At 38.3% G+C, this 18,398-nt stretch overlaps 1 protein-coding gene across 1 annotated transcript in view; it reads right to left on the reverse strand.

The window, feature by feature from the left end:
- Positions 1-18,398, reverse strand: part of MTMR8 (myotubularin related protein 8) — a 71,270-nt gene that overhangs the window by 16,476 nt on the left and 36,396 nt on the right. Inside the window, exons 6-11 of the mRNA XM_090265222.1 lie at positions 15,910-16,042; positions 14,097-14,206; positions 7,870-7,995; positions 6,951-7,000; positions 3,539-3,739; positions 1,444-1,572 (exon numbers count right to left, since the gene is read on the reverse strand). Coding sequence (XP_090121348.1) covers positions 1,444-1,572; positions 3,539-3,739; positions 6,951-7,000; positions 7,870-7,995; positions 14,097-14,206; positions 15,910-16,042 — 749 coding nt within the window. The remainder of the gene's footprint in view (positions 1-1,443; positions 1,573-3,538; positions 3,740-6,950; positions 7,001-7,869; positions 7,996-14,096; positions 14,207-15,909; positions 16,043-18,398) is intronic.

Raw genomic sequence — 18,398 nt, forward strand, 5'->3', positions numbered from 1 at the left:
CATATCTATGTTTCTCTCCCTTTCTCCCTTCCTTCCCCTCTCTAAAAATAAATAAATGAACTCATTCAAGGGCAAAGTTTATTAAATGGGTTAACAAAAACATGATCTAACTACATGCTGTCTTTAAGAGACTCACTTTAGATTCAAAGTGAAAAAGGTTAAAGGATATTCCATGTAACAGTAACCAAAAGATAGCTGGTGTGGCTATATTAATGAAGATAAAATAGATTTTAAACCAAAAATTGTTATAAGAGACAAATAAAGACATTATGTATTCATAAAAGGGTCAATGAATTAAGAATATGTAATTATAAACATATATGTACCTAACAATAAATCCCAAAATATATATGAAGCAAAAACTGATGGAATCAAAGGAAGAAATAGACACTTTATGGAACTGAAGGGAAAAATATACAGTTTTACAGTAAGAGCTGGAGACTTCCATATTCTACTTTCTATAATGAATAGAAAAGTGAGGTGGAAGGTCAATAAGAAAATAGAGGACTTGGACATTATGTACCAATTCAAACTAACAGACATAATAAAATATTACACCTAACAACAGCAGAATACACATTCTTCTCAAATAATACACATCATTTTAAAAATAGATATCATTCTCCAGGATACAACTTATGTTAGGTCTTAAAACAAGTCTGAATAAATCAAAAAAAGATTGAAATCATGCAAAGTATATTCTCTGATGACAGTAGAATAAAATTAGAAATCAATTACAATTACAAAAGGAAAGGAAGAAAATTCACAAATATGTGGAAATTAAGCAATACACTCTTAACCAATTCCTCAAATAAGTCATAATAGAAATTTAAAAAAAAACCACTCCAAGAAGTTCTAATGAGGGCAATTTGGCAAGAAAATGAAAAGCATCCATATTAGAAAGGAAGAAGTAAAACAATATCTATTCAGAAATGACATAATCTTATATATACAAAATCCTAATGAATACACAAAATAAACTATTAGAGATAATAAACACATATTCAGAAATGTTTTATACTCCATTCAGTTGTGATCAGTGAGCACAATATCCTGTATTTATACTTTTTTGTAAAAGTATAGAAACAATACCAACACTTTCTATTTCTCTGTTCTTCCTTTTCTATGTTGGGGGAAAGGATGGGAAAGAAGAAGATACAAGGAAACACTAAGAGGATTGAAGCAAGCTACATCCTGACTAGCTGTATTACTACAAATCAACTATTATTTCTTATTTATTTCCTTATGCAAGTAACAGCAAGACCCTGAAAACAAAAAGGAGGGTGATTTTGTTTTCAGAGACAGCAAGGGATGGGTGATGTGGGGAGAGTATCCTATTCCATAGCCAGACTTATGGAATGACAGCAGCTATACAAGGAAAAACAAAGCAGCTGAGGCCCTGGGGCCTGCTGTAAGAAATGAGGGGACAGCTTAGGTACTTACTGAATGTTGTAGGGCACAGTACCGGGGTTGAGCACCTCAACCCCATGGAAGCGTCGATAGAAAGGGTTCTTGAAGTCTGGTTTCTTCTGAAACAAGTAAGGCCACAGGGAATGGGTTTTTTCATAGATTCTGTCAAAAAAAAAAAAAAAAAAAAAAAAAAAAAGCACAAATTAAAAGCAGCAAGCAAGTAATCCCAACAGTCCTGTTGAACATGACAATCAGCCAAATTTTACTAATAAGTAACCCAACTCAAGAGAGAGGGATAGGATATGATAGAAGGAAAATGATAAGGGGCTAATGAGCACTGATTGAATAATGAACTTTCTGGACTTCAATTTATCCATTTTAAAATGAGTAAGAGGTTAGAGAGTTCCACACTGGGGAGCCTCTGCTATGGAGTAGTTACGTGATCTTAGGAACAACCCTAGCTTTCTCTGGGCCTGTCATCTCATTCATGTAATGTGACCTCTAAGGTCTCTTTCAAATCTAGCAGTCTATGAATTGATCATCTTTCCAACTTTAAAAAATATGGAAGTGTTTTTTAAATTCTGGTAAGTTAACAAATAGCCTAGAGGGTGAATTTCTGGTTCTTTTATATTTCATTTTATTTCAAGTGAGCTTCTCTTCCTCTCAAAAGGTATAAAACAGTGGAAGACAATTGGTAATTTATATTAGTAAATATTTGTGAGTTATCCTATGTGAGCACCTAAAGACTGTGATATTTATATTCTAAGACTAACTCTTACACCTCAGTTGAGACCATGGGACCTTGCTCATCAAGCAAGGAAGCCCCTTAGTTAACACCTGAGAAAGCATGGGATCCATTGGTCCCCAATGAGAGATGCTGTGTGACCATGCATGGGAAGGTCATTTGCACACATCATCTCAAGGAAGAGAACGAAGAGGAGTGCTATGGGTGGTAGGACCTAAAACTGTAGTCTTGTAATTTTTCAAGACCATCCCCATGAGGCCAAAGGACCTGTATACCTTTCCTTCTCATTTGTTGTTGGTTAAAAACAGAAAAAAAATCTTGCAGAGGTAAGGTAACTAATATTTATTATTTACCATATGTCAAATACTGTTCCAGACTGTATGGAGAATACCTCATTAATTTTTGTGATATTTTATCCCTGAATTAGTAATGAGAAAATGAGACCAAAAGTTAATTTGTTAAAAGTAACATAGCTAGAGGATAACGGAGCCAAAATTTGAACCCAGGTCTCTCTGATTCTAGAGCCCATGCTCTTTCTTTTATGAATGAATGATACTTCTGTTTTAAGTCATCACTATTTTAATATATGTTAAAATGTTCAACTACTGTAGTTTTACATGGAGATTCAGATTTGTGTGAGGAATGGGTCTAGGATATGTTAGCCTCATTTTAAGAGGGTAGAAAAAAAGAATATGGAATAGATCTTGAGGTTTTTTTAAATAATTTATTTGTTTGTTTGTTTATTTATTTATTTTTAGAGAAGAGGGGAAAGGAGAAAGAGAGGGAGAGAAACATCGCTGTGTGGTTGGTTGCCTCTCACTTGCGCCCCCAACTAGGGACCTGACATGCAACCTAGTCATGTGCCCTGACTGGGAATCGAACCAGTGACACTTGGCTGATCTTGAGTTTTAATGCCTGGACAGAATGAATGTGTCTAAAAGCATTTGGGGAGATGGTAAGAAACGTCTGGTTGCAGAAGAATATCTTGGCACAGTGGCTTTTATATTTAAGACAAAAATCTTAAAATAACTGGATTTTTTATGTGAAATATCCTGATATTTAAATGCTGCCAACTCCTTCATAGTTCAAAAAGTCCTCCACAGACTAAACAAAACATGCCTATTGAGTTAGATTTGGCTCATGAGCTGCCATTTCATGATCTCTGATACAAGTGATTTCTCTGAAAAGTAGGTATTATTATCCCTATTTTACAGAGGAGGCATCTGAGGTTCTCAGGAGTCCCCACGGAAACACTGAGTGCTTTGTTTCAAAAGTTCTTTTTATCACTGCCATCTCCCCTTTCCAAATTCAGGGTGGTGGGCATTTTCCTTTTCTGCTGACCCTGTCTCCCTAGTCAGTATTTTCTCACAAAACTGAATTTACCTCAGATCTACCCGATCCTTCTGGCAGTTTCCGAGGAAGTTCCCAAACTGGCAGGAAAACACATGGTCATGGATCTCCAGCAGGAAGATTTCATTAAACTCAAAGGCAAAAGGAAACTGTTCCATTAACTGCCAAGTACAGTCTAGGAACTGGGTAAAGATAGGGGACACTTCTGCAATGTCATTGTTCAGATGGCCACACCTGAGAGATGCAAAAAGGGTAAAAAAGACAGTGGTTAACATCAGGTATTACTGTTGGAATAAGCTATAACGAGGTCACCTTTTGTCACTGGTGGCATTGGCAATGAAGCATCTGAGGCCAAATGCCACCCAGAACCTCAAAGCTCGTTAAAGCCAATGGGCTTCTTAACTACCAGCATTCCTTCATTGTCATCCATATTGTAGGCCCTTTGGTCATCTATTTCACTTCCCCTTACACTATCTTTAAAACAGGACTTCCTGCAATGATAGAAATGTCCCATATCTGTGCCGTCCAATAAGGTAGTCACTAACTCATTAAGGACTTGAAATGTGGCTGGTGTGATGGAGAAACTGAATTTTTAATTGTAGTATGTACTTTTAATTAACTTAAATTTAAACAGCCACATTTAATTCTATGTGGTTTACTGTACAGTTCTTTTTTTAAAAGATTTTGTTTATTTATTTTTAGAGAGAGGGGAAGGGAGGGAGATAGAGAGGGAGAGAAACATCACTGTGCCTCACACGATCCCAACTGGGGACCTGGCCCGCAACTCAGGCATGTGCCCTGACCAGGAATCGAACCTGTCACCTTTTGGTTCACAGGTTGGAACTCAAGCCACTGGACCACACCAGCCAGGGCTTACTGTACAGTTCTTGACACAAAATAGGTATTTACTAAACACTTATTATATAAATGAACAAACCCCATCCTAGAACTGCTTAACGTTTCCTCTCCCATGGTTCCCTCTTTACCAACTCTACTATCCACTGGAAACAAACATGTCATCCTCATATTGTACACTGTACGTTCTACCTTCTTACTTAACTGAAATATGCCTCACCAAGGACACCATCTCTTCCTGGGGCCCAAATCAAATGGAGAATGCTCATCATTCCACTCTCAGATACCCAATCCTAAAACAGCAGAGGTGGAATCAACTGTCACCTTGCTTCTACCCCTGCTTTCTACACTGTTCTTTTCACTCTCTGAAAAACACTTCCACTATGGGTCATGGTGTTTAGCTTACACTATTTTCCCCTTCCTCACTGTTGTCTTATACCAATCTTTGTGTCACTCCCCATGTTTTCTGAAGAATCTGACTCCTGTCTTAAGTCTTATCTTTGGGGGTCCATGAAGATGACCTACATTGACTGAGCAGGTTCCTTAGCTAACTCACATCCAATTATCTTCACTGAAGTTTTCCTCTACTCCACTCTCAACCTCCCATAACCATGGCCATAGGCTGGTTCTTAAAGTTACCAAGAAGGTTGTATTTCACTTTGAAATTTTCATCTCAGTATCCTGCTCTGACCACCATATAGTGTATTTCCAAAGGCTGGTCCTATTACCTCCTCCAGTCCTCGTCTCTGGACCTCTCAACCTGCCAGATTCCTACTGGCTTCCCTTTCTTCCTTATCCAGCCTATGCTCTATGGTCTGCTCCATCAACTATTCTCTCCCCATTTTCTTCAACCTTCTGGTCTTTCTTGTCATTATTCTCATTCAAAATCACACTATAGATGAGCCTAAAAAGCTGTGTTCTCTGCTTCCAAATCCTGACTGATGAATGTTGCTTGAGAATATTATAAAATGGATGCAAATGGATGCCATTTAAAATAAAGTCTCCATACTTGGCTAAAATTTAATTGCTCCCCAATACTTTTTATGTAGGTTAACACTGTTTTCCCACCAACCTTACAGCTCTTGCAAATGTTAAGCTATCTTATCAAACCTCTAACCTATTTCACACTGGTGTCTACAGTGCCACTGAAAAAAATCAAGCCCATCAAGAAAAAATACCTAACTTGTCTCTGACACTCACAGTTAGCTCCTTCGCTGCCTGTCCTTCCATCCAGTTTCCATAGAGGAGGTGTTCTTTGTTATAGCTTTAACTATTCTTTTGTTTGTTTGTTTTTTATCCTCACCGGAGGACATGCTTATTGATTTTACAGAGAGAGAGGAAGGGAGGGAGAAAAAAAGGGAAACGTCGATGTGAGAAATGTCAATTGGCTGCCTTTCATACATGGCCTGACCAGGGACTAAACCTGCAATCCTGGGATGTGCCCTGACCGGAAATCAAACCTACAACCTTTTAGTTTGCAGGACAATGCCCAACCAACTGGTCAGGGCTCACTAATCTTTGCATTGGAAGGAAAGCTTTCACTCTCTCTTGTGTCCTCGGTAATCTTATTCTACCAAACACCCACTGTCTCTTTCAAATCCTCAAACCTTATATTCTTGAATGTTCTAAAATGCCACCAATTCTAGGCAGCCTTCTTTGCCCCAGAATGGGTTAGGTTCTTTTGTTTATGTTTTTCCCTAGCATTTATCAAACTATACTATCATCACTGATTTTCTTTTCTGTAAAAGAAGAGATAGAGACCATATCTGATCCAACACAGTCTCCTTAAAAAACCTGGCATATTTCCTGGTCCAATGTTTGCTGATGAAGAAGGAAGAGTGGATGGATTCAAATGACTAAGACTGGCAATCAAATGAAATTAAATGAATACACACTAATGGAGGAGAATACAACCTGACTTTTAATTTCCTTGAGGGTAAAAGAATGCATGTGCCTTTGAAACAAGCTCAGTGTTTGATATAGTATACAGCACATTGTTAGGTATTTGGTAAGTATTTGTTGATTGCTCTGATAACATAGGTAGAGCTTCAGTGAGGCTATCTTCCTTATAGCAGACACTACATAAATGCAAGCCCTTGCAACACTCCTTACTAAAGAACAGAAATCTGCACCTTTCTTTGTTCTTATTAAACGTTAAGAGGTGCACTGTCTTATATATTATTCCCTCTGCCTGGATCCCCTCCTCAGTTCACTGTTTTGTCTAGCAAACTCCTATTAATTTCTCCAAATTCATCTTCAAATGCCGCCTATTCCTGGGTGCCTATCCTGCCTTCTTCAAGCAGAGTTAAGCACTTTCTCCTCTGCAGCCTGTGATGCCTTGTTCTTCCGTAATATGTTTAACAATTTGATATAATTACTTGCACACTTTGAAGGCAGAGATAATGTTCTAATCACCTTTGTAGCCCTAGTCCCCTAGCACAGTGCCTGAAATACTTATTTCTTGATGAAAAGAGATTTATGCCGTGTTTCACTTACTACTCCTTCATAGACAAGAACATATTGGGTTTTGATAAACCTTACCCTAATGACCTCTCCTTAGCCTTCTCCTTTAAAATGCAGATCTTTTTACCTTTGGGAGAACTTGTGGCCCATGGATATCCATTCCTTCTCAATCAGGACCTTCATTGTTATACAAAAAGAAAAGTTTGCATTAGGAATATCATAAAATGAATTAACCATAGTTGTAAAAATATCATAACGCTTTGCTGAAATGGACTTTGTACAAGTTTGGATTGAACTGATAATAAATAAAGTTAATGTCCCAAATGATAACTAAGTAACTTGTATTTCCTTTAAAGACCTATACAGGCTTCCTTCAAATTTCAAATGCTCTCAGGAGAAATTATTCTGGATTTGTATCCAGTGTCACATTTTTTTTGGTTTTTACATGATGTGTGACAAGCCATTTGAGACATAACTAAATGCAATCCTGACAAACATAATCTTAAATTCAGCCTATGTAAAAACAGGACTCCAAAGCCAGTACTTGGGTTTGTAACAATAACAAGTCTTGAGACAAACCAATTTTCATACTTCTTTTTAAAAGCATTTCTAGAAAATGAGGATAAACTCCTATGTGAGTTCTGTTTCTTAGGTCAACTAAGAAACCTTAGATTCAGTGCCAGAAAACAATCATACGTGTGATATCCAAACAGCTGGCATGTTGAAGATGATGAAATCATATGATAGCCTATTGCATTGTGATCCACTTCAGCTTTGCAGACTTTTGAGTTTTTCCTACCCCTTACAGCAGTCTATTACATACAACTTACCCTCTGATAGGTAAGAAACTATGCTGAATGTGCAACAGAAAGTATATGTGAACTGTAAATGCTTAATGTAGTAGAAAGAAGCTAACTTGAAAAACAGAAATATTTTTATAGATTTGGAACTCTTTCTTGCACAAAACAAGTTGGTTGAGCGTTCTTTTTGATTTATCTATAATCTTTCACTCATGCAAAGTAAAATAGAATTGTTTTCTCTCTTACCATGAAACCTCTGAATGTCCTATAAAACGGATCGAGGAGGATGCTGGCCAAAGCACAGACTTGTGCTGTGCGGTCCCACCCATCAGAACAGTGGACTAAGACACTGGCATTTTCTGCCTTCACTGCCTGTGAAGATAAGAGATAAAAAGTAACATCAACAACTTTTACATAGCATGCTTGGTTAATAGATAGGCTTGCCAAATACCATCTCTACAGCACAGAAAACCTGGTATTACTGAGTTACATTCATTTCTTCTCATAATATTGGCATACTCTATGGGGAATGAAAAAAAAGAAGGAGAACTCACCTAACAGGAAAGAAGAATTCAAACCAATACATGATTCAGGATTTAAAAACATAAGGGAGTTTTAAAATCACAAAACTTCTGAAAAAGGCAAGAATCAACTATGAGAGAGAGGCATGGGTAAGAAGAATAATTCATGCCCTAAAACACAGATAGAACGGTTCTGCGTTCCAGTCCTAGATCTGACAATAATTTCCTTTGGAGTCTTCAGACATTTAGTCTTACTAACACAAATTCTTCCAACTTAATATGGAGAGGTTTACCTCTCTTAGGTCAGTTTCCATACAACCAGAATGATGTAAACATCTGGGTAGTTACCCAATGTGGGTAATTTTGGCAACGATATTGAGCATTCACTTTTTCATTATAACAGTTATTTATCTCTCTGTGCCTGTTATGTGCTAGATATTAGAGATAACAAAGATGAGACATGGTTCTACCTTCAAGGAGCTCACAAACTAAGGTGACCAAAGATAGAAATACATACCAGGCACAAAATAACTAAAGAAGACGAGACAGTTTAAGTGGGCTTGTCAGATGAGTAGGCATTTGCCAGACTGATGAGAAAAAAAACATTCCAGGCAGGGGGCACAACATGACAGCATGTACAAAGACAAGGAGCTATGACATAGGTGAGGAACTCCAAGTACCTCGATTGAAGGTAGGCTTGGAATGAGAGAACGAAGAGAGAAAGGCCTGCCCAAAAGGGCAAGGGGCAGACCTACAAGTGTGCATTTCATCTGGTGATAACAGAGAGCCACTGAGGGGTTAAAAAGAGGAGTGGAATGATTACATGTGCTCACTGTGGTGACAGGAAAGAGAAAGGATTGGGTGGACACAAGTTTGGATTTAAGACCAGTTCCAGAGCTACTAAAATTGTGAAAGACAAAGAAGGCCTGAACTAAGGTAGTAGTATTGGGACTGAAAAGGAGAAGAGGGGTGGTCAGAATGAAAACGGCTATGGGATGAAGGAGAAGAGTCCAGGATGATTCTGAATGTATGAATATTCATGAACACAGAAGAGACAAGTTTAAGTTGCTGTGGAGAATAAGTAAGAAGATTTCAGTCTGGGCCACGGTGAGTCTGAAGTAGTTAAGGGACATTCAATGGTGAGTCCAGTGAATAACTAGATGTGTGTGTCTGAAGTCCAAGAGGGGGCTGGAAACTGGGCCAGAGTGTGGATCTGACTGCTATATAAATAGAGATGGTAGTGGAAACTGTGGGCATGCCTGCCACTCTCCAGGCAGAGACCAAAGCAAGAAAAGGAAAGAGCTGAAAAAGCAGTGACTTTTAAAGGGAAAGTAAAGGAAAGGGGATATTACAGGAACTACCCTGTGAAAACAGCAGCCTGAAAGGTAGAAACAGAACCATGAAGGAGTAGTTGGATTAAAACCAGGACTATAAAAATGGTTCGAAGAGAAAGGGATTAACAGTGCCAAATGTAGCAAAGATGTCAAAATACAGCAAAGAAAAAAAAAATGACCCTTAGAAATGTCAGGTCAAGGGTCACTGGAGACCTCAGCAAGAGCAGTAGTAATGGTAAGGGAATAGGATAACCCTGAAATGAAGGATGGAGGGAGTCGTGAGGAAGTGCTAAAAGGGAAGGTCAACTACTTTCAAGAAAGCTCTAACCAAGAAGAAAGAGGACAATAGCTAGAAGAGGATAATAAAAATGCTTTTCATTTAGAAATGAAAAAAGCATTTGGGTATATGAACCAGTTGAACTAGGGATGAACCAGTTTAAATAAAGAAGCTGAAATGTAGAAGAAAGTTTCTTTGAAGAAGGAGGGATGGGATTTAGAATACAGGTAGAGGGATTAGTTTTACACAGAAGATGTGGCACCAGAGATAGCAAGGAAGAAGACACCAAAAAGTTGGTAAGGATAGTTGTGGAAGATGAGAGTTCTCCTTGCTATTTCCACGAAGAGGCAGGCTTAAATATGTGCTTAATTGGATGGGGGCCAGGAGGAGTGCAACAGTGGTGTCACCAGCATGAAAGAAAGGTACAAATTAGAAATAGCTGCCTGGTGGACAGCACCCAAACAGGGACACATAACAAGACTGCTAAGTAGCCCTAAGACTACAGAACTAGAGCTGAGATTATGGACTGTAAACCCGTGACAGTACTAACTAACATAGCTATGGGATTTATTTCTTTGTAGCAATGTTTAGACATTAGGGTGTAAGAGCAGCTAATGTAGAAAATGGCTGGGGGTTAGCAGCACAGGTAGAGTAGAAGGATAAGGGGCAAGATGGAATGGATGAGGTTCTATGCCACCAGGTTTGGCTAGATAGGGGACACTGTGGAAAAAGAGAATTTTAAAGTGAGTAGGTCTCCATAGGGCAGAAGAACCAGCTAAAGTAAGAGTGTGAGGACTGGAGTATAAAAGCTCAGAGAACCATCAGTGCAGTGTTCAATAGATTGTATAAGGACATTCAAATCTGCCGGGATGAGAGGAAGAATCAGGATGGAGAGGAAGGTAGTGAGGCCATCCACAAAGTCCTTAATGGAGAAGGGGGAGTCTCTAGGAGAGGTACAGAGTGATGCAGCTAAGTGAAACAGAACTGAAAGAATGGAGCTGTGTAAGGAGCAAGGGCCATGGGCCCTGCAGTTCATGGGATGTGGGAAAATGAATAACTTTTATGGTAGAAGGTACAAAAGAAATGCTATTCCTAGAAGGATAGTTAGGTTGCAGGTAAGACAAGAGTTAGTGAGCTCTGGGAAAAAGTTCCTCAACCATTTTAACTTCCCAGTTAACCAGACACCTCAGGATAATATGAGAGGCCTGAGAATAGCAACTACACTTTCCCCAGGGCTCCAAATGGAGTGACAAGTCAATAGTGTACAGGAAAAGATGCTCAATTTCACGAATGATGGAAAATGTAAATTAAAACATGACTAAAATGCATCACCTGTGTACTGGCAAAGATTGAAAAAACTGATAACCATTACTGGCAATGTGGAGAAATAGGCACCGTTGTTGGGAATAGAAATTGGTGTGACCTATTTGGAGAGCAATTTGACCATGTCTAGTTAAAGTCTGAAGTATTCATACTCTATAAAATCCACTTCTAAGAATGGTCAAAGATATAAAGATATATGTTCGAGGGCATTGGAGCAATGTCTGCATTTGTGAAAAACTGGAAATAACTGAATTGTCCATTAACAGGGGACTAGGGTAAATTCACATAAGGAAATATGGTATAGTCACTGAAAAGAATGAAGTAGCAGTGGCTGAACTGACCTGGAAAACGTCATTATATGTAAAGTATAAAATGTCAGATGCAAAACAATATGCATAGTATAAACCCATTTTTACAAAGTAGTAAACAGCCACATGTGGCTGTTTAAATTCAAATTCATCAAGATTAAATAAAAGTTAAAATTCAGTTTCTCAGTTTCACTAGCCACATTCCAAGCATAAAATTTCTTTCTACACGTGGCTAGTGGCTATTGTATTAGTACAGATTTAGAACATGTCCATCATCACAGAAAGTTCAAATGGTCCTGATCTAGAGGTATACACATTGAACTATTTACAATGATGTATATGTTGTGGGGCAAATTACAATGAACATTCACATTTGATGTTATGTATTTCTGAAATGTTTACTTCTTTGGTAATTTACATGAACAACTTTTGTAATGGGAAAAAAATGAAGATAATGAAAGAGAAAGAGAGAGAGGGAGGAGAACTATATGTTTTTGAGAACCATAAAAGTTCATTATTACCAGGGTCTTATAAGCAATGGAGAACCATAGGAGGATTTGAGGTTAAAGTGACATTATCAGATGTGCTCAAGAAAATGACTTTAGACCAAACTGGGGAGTAACTAAGAAAAATGCAAATCAGGAGACAAAATAGTTATGGGGATGTAAAGCACAGCACAGGAAATATAGTCAGTAATGTTGCAATAATTATGTATGATGCCAGTTGGGTACTGGAAATATGAAGGGGGGAACACTATATAAAGTGAATGATTGTCTAACCACAATGTTATACACCGGAAACTAATGCAAAATAATATTGAATGGAAAGTGGAATTGAAAATAATTTTTTTTTAATTTAAAAAATAATCAAAAAATAAATTGGCAAATAATAAAAAAGTAAACAAGTTAGGTAGTTACTATTGTACTTTAAGCAAGGGATGGTGAATGTCTTACCTAGGAAAATAGCAGTTGAGGCTGGGGAGAATGAATGGGTGTGAGAAACACTTGTGAGGGAGCAGTAATAGGAGTAGGCAATTGCCAGATGGAGGGGAAGAGAGAGACTTCAAGGCTGACTGAGTTTTCAAGCTTGGGATAAGGGACAGGAATTGCTGGTGATGGGGAGCACAATATAACTGTGCACTTCCAAGCCTATCTTTTTCGCCCATTCACTTTAACTCAACCAATATTTATAAGGTCGCACTGTCTATCAAATTGATCCCTCTTTTCCATCCTCACTCTCTTTGGCCTAACGAAGTCTGCTTCATAAAGGGAATACGGATGTATGGGTATAGGGGATGTGAAGAAGGAACGGTATGAAGAATGGCTGGAACAGTGGGCTTGAAACAATCAAGAGGGTCACATAGGAAACATTAATAACATATTATAATAAAAAGTGTAGACAACAGGACTCGGGAAGCAAAAAGCTTTAGCGCTGGATATTTAAGGCAGTTCATTACATATACTCTTCAAACATTTTAAGCCAGAGGCTATATATCTCATTAGCTTCAACTGGGAAAATGACAGCAGAGGGGTGAAAAGTCATTCTCTCCTTTTCCCTACTTCTACAAATAATGGGGGTAGGGGTGCTGTCAAGAGGGAGAGTTCTCACGTAGGAATACAGCAGTCCCTCTCTATATCGCGGTTCACTTGTCGTGGCCTCACTGTATCACAGGATTTTTAAAAATATTATATTTAATTATTTATCACAGATTTTTTGCTCTATCGCGGGATTTTGCGGTACTATATACGTATGTTGTTAAAGTTACGTAAGTTTAAGAGTATAGAATATGTTTAAGAACATTAGTAGTGTATATAAGTGTGGAAAAGTTTAATAAGAGAGTGGGAAAGATTAATAAGGGACTGGGAACAGTTTATAAGTGTTTGGGAAGGGTTTCTAAAGCCTTAAAATATATATAAATACTAAAATAAATGTAAGGTTCCTACTTCGTGGATTTTCACCTATCGCGGGGGCGTCTAGAACATAATACCCATGATAAGTGAGGAAATACTGTACATACAAACAAAACTTCAGAATGAGAAAATGGACACTTCCAATTTCTTATTTTTTTTTTTTTACATCACCTAACTAATGACATAGAGGCCAGGGTTCTGGAGGTCAGAAAATAAGTCAGCATGAATGACAGATGAAGCCTGCCTGGACTGCATTCAGAGGCAGACCGATAGAAAGAGGTCGTACAAGGTCTGCTTTATACAGAACTCTGAATACCCACAGATACACAAGCTCTACCTTTATTTAACATCCGCTCTTACTTCCACTTGATACCTTCAAATCAACACAAAAATACAACAAAGAGTATCTGAACTGGCGGTACCAATAGAAATCATCTAAGAGTTTTTAATGTGAGGTCAGGAGTCTGTGAAGCTACTGAAGTTAAGGCCCATTTTCTGTATGCATAGCCATATGTATATTTTTTTTCCAGAAGGAGAGGATTAATACTATTCCCAGAGGGTTCTGTGGACCTCGCAAACATTATATCATTAGATTCTAGCCCAACCACTTTGTTTCACAGATGAAGAAACTGACACCCAGAAAAGGGATAAGATTTGCCAAGGGCACACAGTGAATTAGTAGCAGAAGTGAATCTAGAAACTAACTTTTTTTTCAATATTCTTTCCACCATGATGCACCGCTACTTCAAGACATTCCATAATTAAAGTGAGTACAAGCTCTTAAAAGTCCTAATTATTACCTGTGCAATGAAAATTCCAGCATCCAAAATAGCTTTAATGTGTGTCAACCATCCTGAGCTCTCCAGGCCGATAAGATATTCACTCATTGTTGCATTTTTCAATTCAGAAACTAAGGTTGAAAATGAAGCAGATATTAAAATTCACAATAACCTCAGTGTACTCACCAAGAAAGGGGAGAAAGTGGATCCTAATTTTGTAAATGAGAATGCTGAGGCACAGAAGGCTTAAATGATTAGTTAGAAACCACACAGTGAGTCAGGGACGGGATTTGGGCTAGAGCCTACCATATCTTCGAGCTCTGGTCTCTGCTTTTTTGAGTTGTAGAACCCACCCCAAGCCCACAGAAGTCTCTTAAGAGAAGAGCTGGAAGAATGAGTCAGTAACCACAGGAAAACACCCACATGTCCTCTGATTACAAAACACATTTGCCCTGGCTGGTGTGGCTCAGTGGATTGAGCACCAGCCTGTGAACTGAAAGGTCACTGATTTGATTCTTGGTCAGGGCACATGCCTGGGTTGCTGGTCAGTTCCCCAGTTAGCGATGTGCGAGAGGGAGTCAACTGATGTTTCTCACATCAAAGTTTCTCTCCCTCTCTTTCTCCCTCCCTTCCTCTCTCTCTTTAAAAGTAAATAAAAACAAAATCTTTAAAATTTTTCTTTAAAAAAAAAAAGAAAACACATTTAATCCTAATTCCACCCCATCATCCTAACTCTTCAGGCCCTTAATATCTGGCTGTACTCCTACAACCTCACCTACTCCCTGCAGTCCTGTGCAGTCTCAATGGATGGGGAAAAAGTTAATTTCCATGTACTTTGCACTGGTTATCCAGCAGAGGGCAATGTTTTGTCTCAAAAGTCTGTAAAAAGTCCTGATTTCCTCTACACTTACAGAATATTCCGGGACAAAAAAGAAAGAAAGAAAAGATCCAAGGAAGAGGAGCACTAATATCCTAACAAGGATGCAGACTGAGGAAACAGGACTTAATAAGGGCCATATAAGCGAGAGGTCTTGCCCCTATACAGCCTAAGGACAAAATTGAAGACAAGAGAGGAAGAACAGGAGGAGTTCACTAAGAGCGCAGGTTTCCACCATCTCTTCCTCTGGTGTCATATCACATCATGGAATCCTGGGTGGTGGCTCTGAGAGAAATGTTCGAGAATCAGGGTCCTTCCTCCTAGGCCCCAATCTCACCTTGCCCCCACTCTGACCCCAATTATTTTGCAGTGATGACAGATAACTGATAATGTCTGACATCAGCTTCATTCCTTTGAAGTCTAAATTCACCCCCTTCATCAGCACAGTTATGAAATCCGATGAACCCCTTACAGTGGATTAAATGAGGTGATTCCTTACCTTGAGGATGATGCAATGAATTCCAAATTCATTTATACTTAAGTTGATCTGTCTACCCCTAAACACCAGCCTCTGTAATTCTACAGAGAGAAAGATTTCCACAGCAACTAAACCCAGATGGACTTAACCAAGTTATGAAACTGAACACCTTAGTTTGTCTGCCAGATCAAGACTGCTATAATTCACTACTATGCAAGCTGGATTCATACTTCAGTTAAAAACCTTATCACCTATTGATCCTGCTCACCTGGTTGCTTTGATGGTCTACTCCAAATCATGCATGCTTTTTGTGTGTGTGTATATATATATATATATATATATATACACACACACACACATATGCATGTTACATATATATATATATATATATATATATACACATATATATACATATATATGTATATATAAATACAAAGCTATGGATGGCCTCTGGCCTATCCAAGGTGAAATCCTTCTACCTTCCAAGAGTCTCCGCAGGCTGCTCCGCATCACATGGATGTTCTCGATGCCCATGAACCTGAAGCGAATGTTGGCATAGTAGTCTTCACTTTCATACCCCTTCCCAGCTAGTCGGTTGGCCATGGCATTCAACTGCAATAGTTGAGGAATAACAGAGCAGATTGGGCAGGTGATAAAATAACAGGACTCACCAATATCAATGCCTTATTCTAAACAGTTTTAAATCTTACCTATTGAAAAAGAAGTTAAATCATGGCATGTTCTGGAATGGAGAGAATTTCAATGGTTTTTGGGTAAGGTTATCTTAAGTAACAGAGTAGTATAGAGGGAGATTTAGTGCTTTCGTTTTATTACTAAAACTCTGCTTAAGAGACTGAAGGATACGGCAACTATGAGGATAGCTGGACTGCAGAACTGAAATAATTTTGAGCTTTATCACAAACAAATGTTTTCTCAGCTGAAATGGCTTTATACTGGGACATGTGAAAATTCAAAATTCTTTATAACTGAGAAATTCTAGAAAGAAGTCTGAGAACTTCAGGGTAAATAGCTATTCTAGAAAAATGTCTAAAACATGCATGAGATAAATGACTTTCACTCTCTTATAAAATGAAATGGAGATATCCAGACCTGTTTTAACACCATGTTCAGCTTGTGGTAATCAGAATATTTTTAGGTCATAAGAAGAATGTTGAGCAGAATATGAGTAAATGAAATGTAATCAGGGGATATTAATACAATAACTAGGAAAAAAGCCAAAATAACTTCTATGATAACCATCTTACTAATCAAATAGTTTTCTGTTATCTGGGCCTGTTTTCTCACCTCCCAGTATTGTGCATTTTAAAAGACAGGAGGGGCACATATGTAGACAGGGTAGTTTTTGTATTAATAGAAAAGAATACCATTAAATCCTCAAAAGCACAAATTACTCATGTTAACACATTCAGGGAAAATAGTCTATGTGTCAACATATTCTGTTTAAAATGCCAGATTTTTTTTTTTTTTTTTGGTTTTTCAATTACAGTTGTCCCATTTTTCCCCCATTGCTCCAGATATTTTTAAAGGGAGAAATGTGATGCTAATTTTGATTACTTATGACACAGACAATGCCACTGAAATTTCATGACATTAATGACAAATGTCAAAGGAACACCAGTGGAGGTACAAGCAATAGCCACCAAGTAGCAAGGAAATTTGCTATGACTGATGAATGTTTCAGCAAACAAAACAATAATTATACCAACCCCTAGCCAGGTCAGGGCAGCACTAGAAAGGCCAGCTACTGAAGATAACTAGCTAGCTACGTGGTATTACTATAAAATCTTGGGGAGTATGTCCAGCAGATTTGAGTAACAGCTACATATTAGCAGCCTAATGTTCAAGGAGGGAAGAAATATAATATTTATTGAGCTTCTAGTATGTAGCAGACACTGTACTATATTATTTCATTTAATCTTTACTACAACCCTTCAAGCTACCATAAAAAAAAAATCTCAGAGAGGTGAACCAATTTCAACCAGAATCATATGGATAAGTGCTGAGGGGAAGGTCTGACCCCAGGTTTGTATGACTCTTAAAAATGTAATTTTTACAACTACCATACAGTTTCTACTAAAAGTATAGATCTAGCCAACCAGAAGAGGGAGGCTGACAGATATTTCTAGGACTTCTGAGAGAGGAAAAAGGGACTTCTTAAAGAGGCTTTTTGGTCTTGGGTTTGGACAAAAGGCACTAATCCTTTAGTTTTTCAAAAGTGTGGTATATTCCCTTTTACCATTTTAAGATTATTTATCTTGAAAGATACAGATTTGATTAAACTCTTTCCAATCTGGAATGGCATATGCAGTTATGGTTGAAGCGAGACAGCAAACTTAGGAGAACTTCAAAGACAGTGCCTGAGCAGAAAGGGAAAATATTTTCTCTCCTAAGCTCAGTCAGCCTTAGGTAGCTCTGGAGGATAGCCAGTGAGCGGGCCCCCAAATGGGGCAGGCAGCTGTTTAAGGCCACTGTCTGATTTTATGCACAGCCAGTTGTTCAACTGTGATGCTACAACCACCTGGCTTGGGCTTTATATCTAAATCACTGACTTAGCAACCACTAGTGAACAGTGAAGCCTCCTAGTCAGCCACACGCCACACATCAAATTACAAGCAAACGTATTTCTTTCTGGGGCTGTCTGTATAAAGGACATCCTTGAAGAAGAGGAAATCTGTCCTTTACTTGCCTCATGGGGCACAATTAATTCTTCAACAATCCCTCACAGAGCTAGACAAAATGTGGAAGGGCAAAGAATTAACGAAGAAGAGTTTAAGCTGATACTTAGGTTGATCTAAGGAGTCTTCTTTCTGTCACATTCACATTTGAAAGGGACAGAGCCTGGGAAAACACACTGTAAGAAACCCCACAGTATCTGGCTCTTGGAAAGATCAAACAATTTCACTGGGCCCATGTCTACTGCCAAAATCCATGGCAAACTTATGTTCCT

The sequence above is a fragment of the Furipterus horrens genome, unplaced genomic scaffold (genome assembly GCF_987537825.1).
Source record: "Furipterus horrens unplaced genomic scaffold, mFurHor1.1.pri manual_scaffold_17, whole genome shotgun sequence".
Lineage (NCBI taxonomy): Eukaryota > Metazoa > Chordata > Mammalia > Chiroptera > Furipteridae > Furipterus > Furipterus horrens.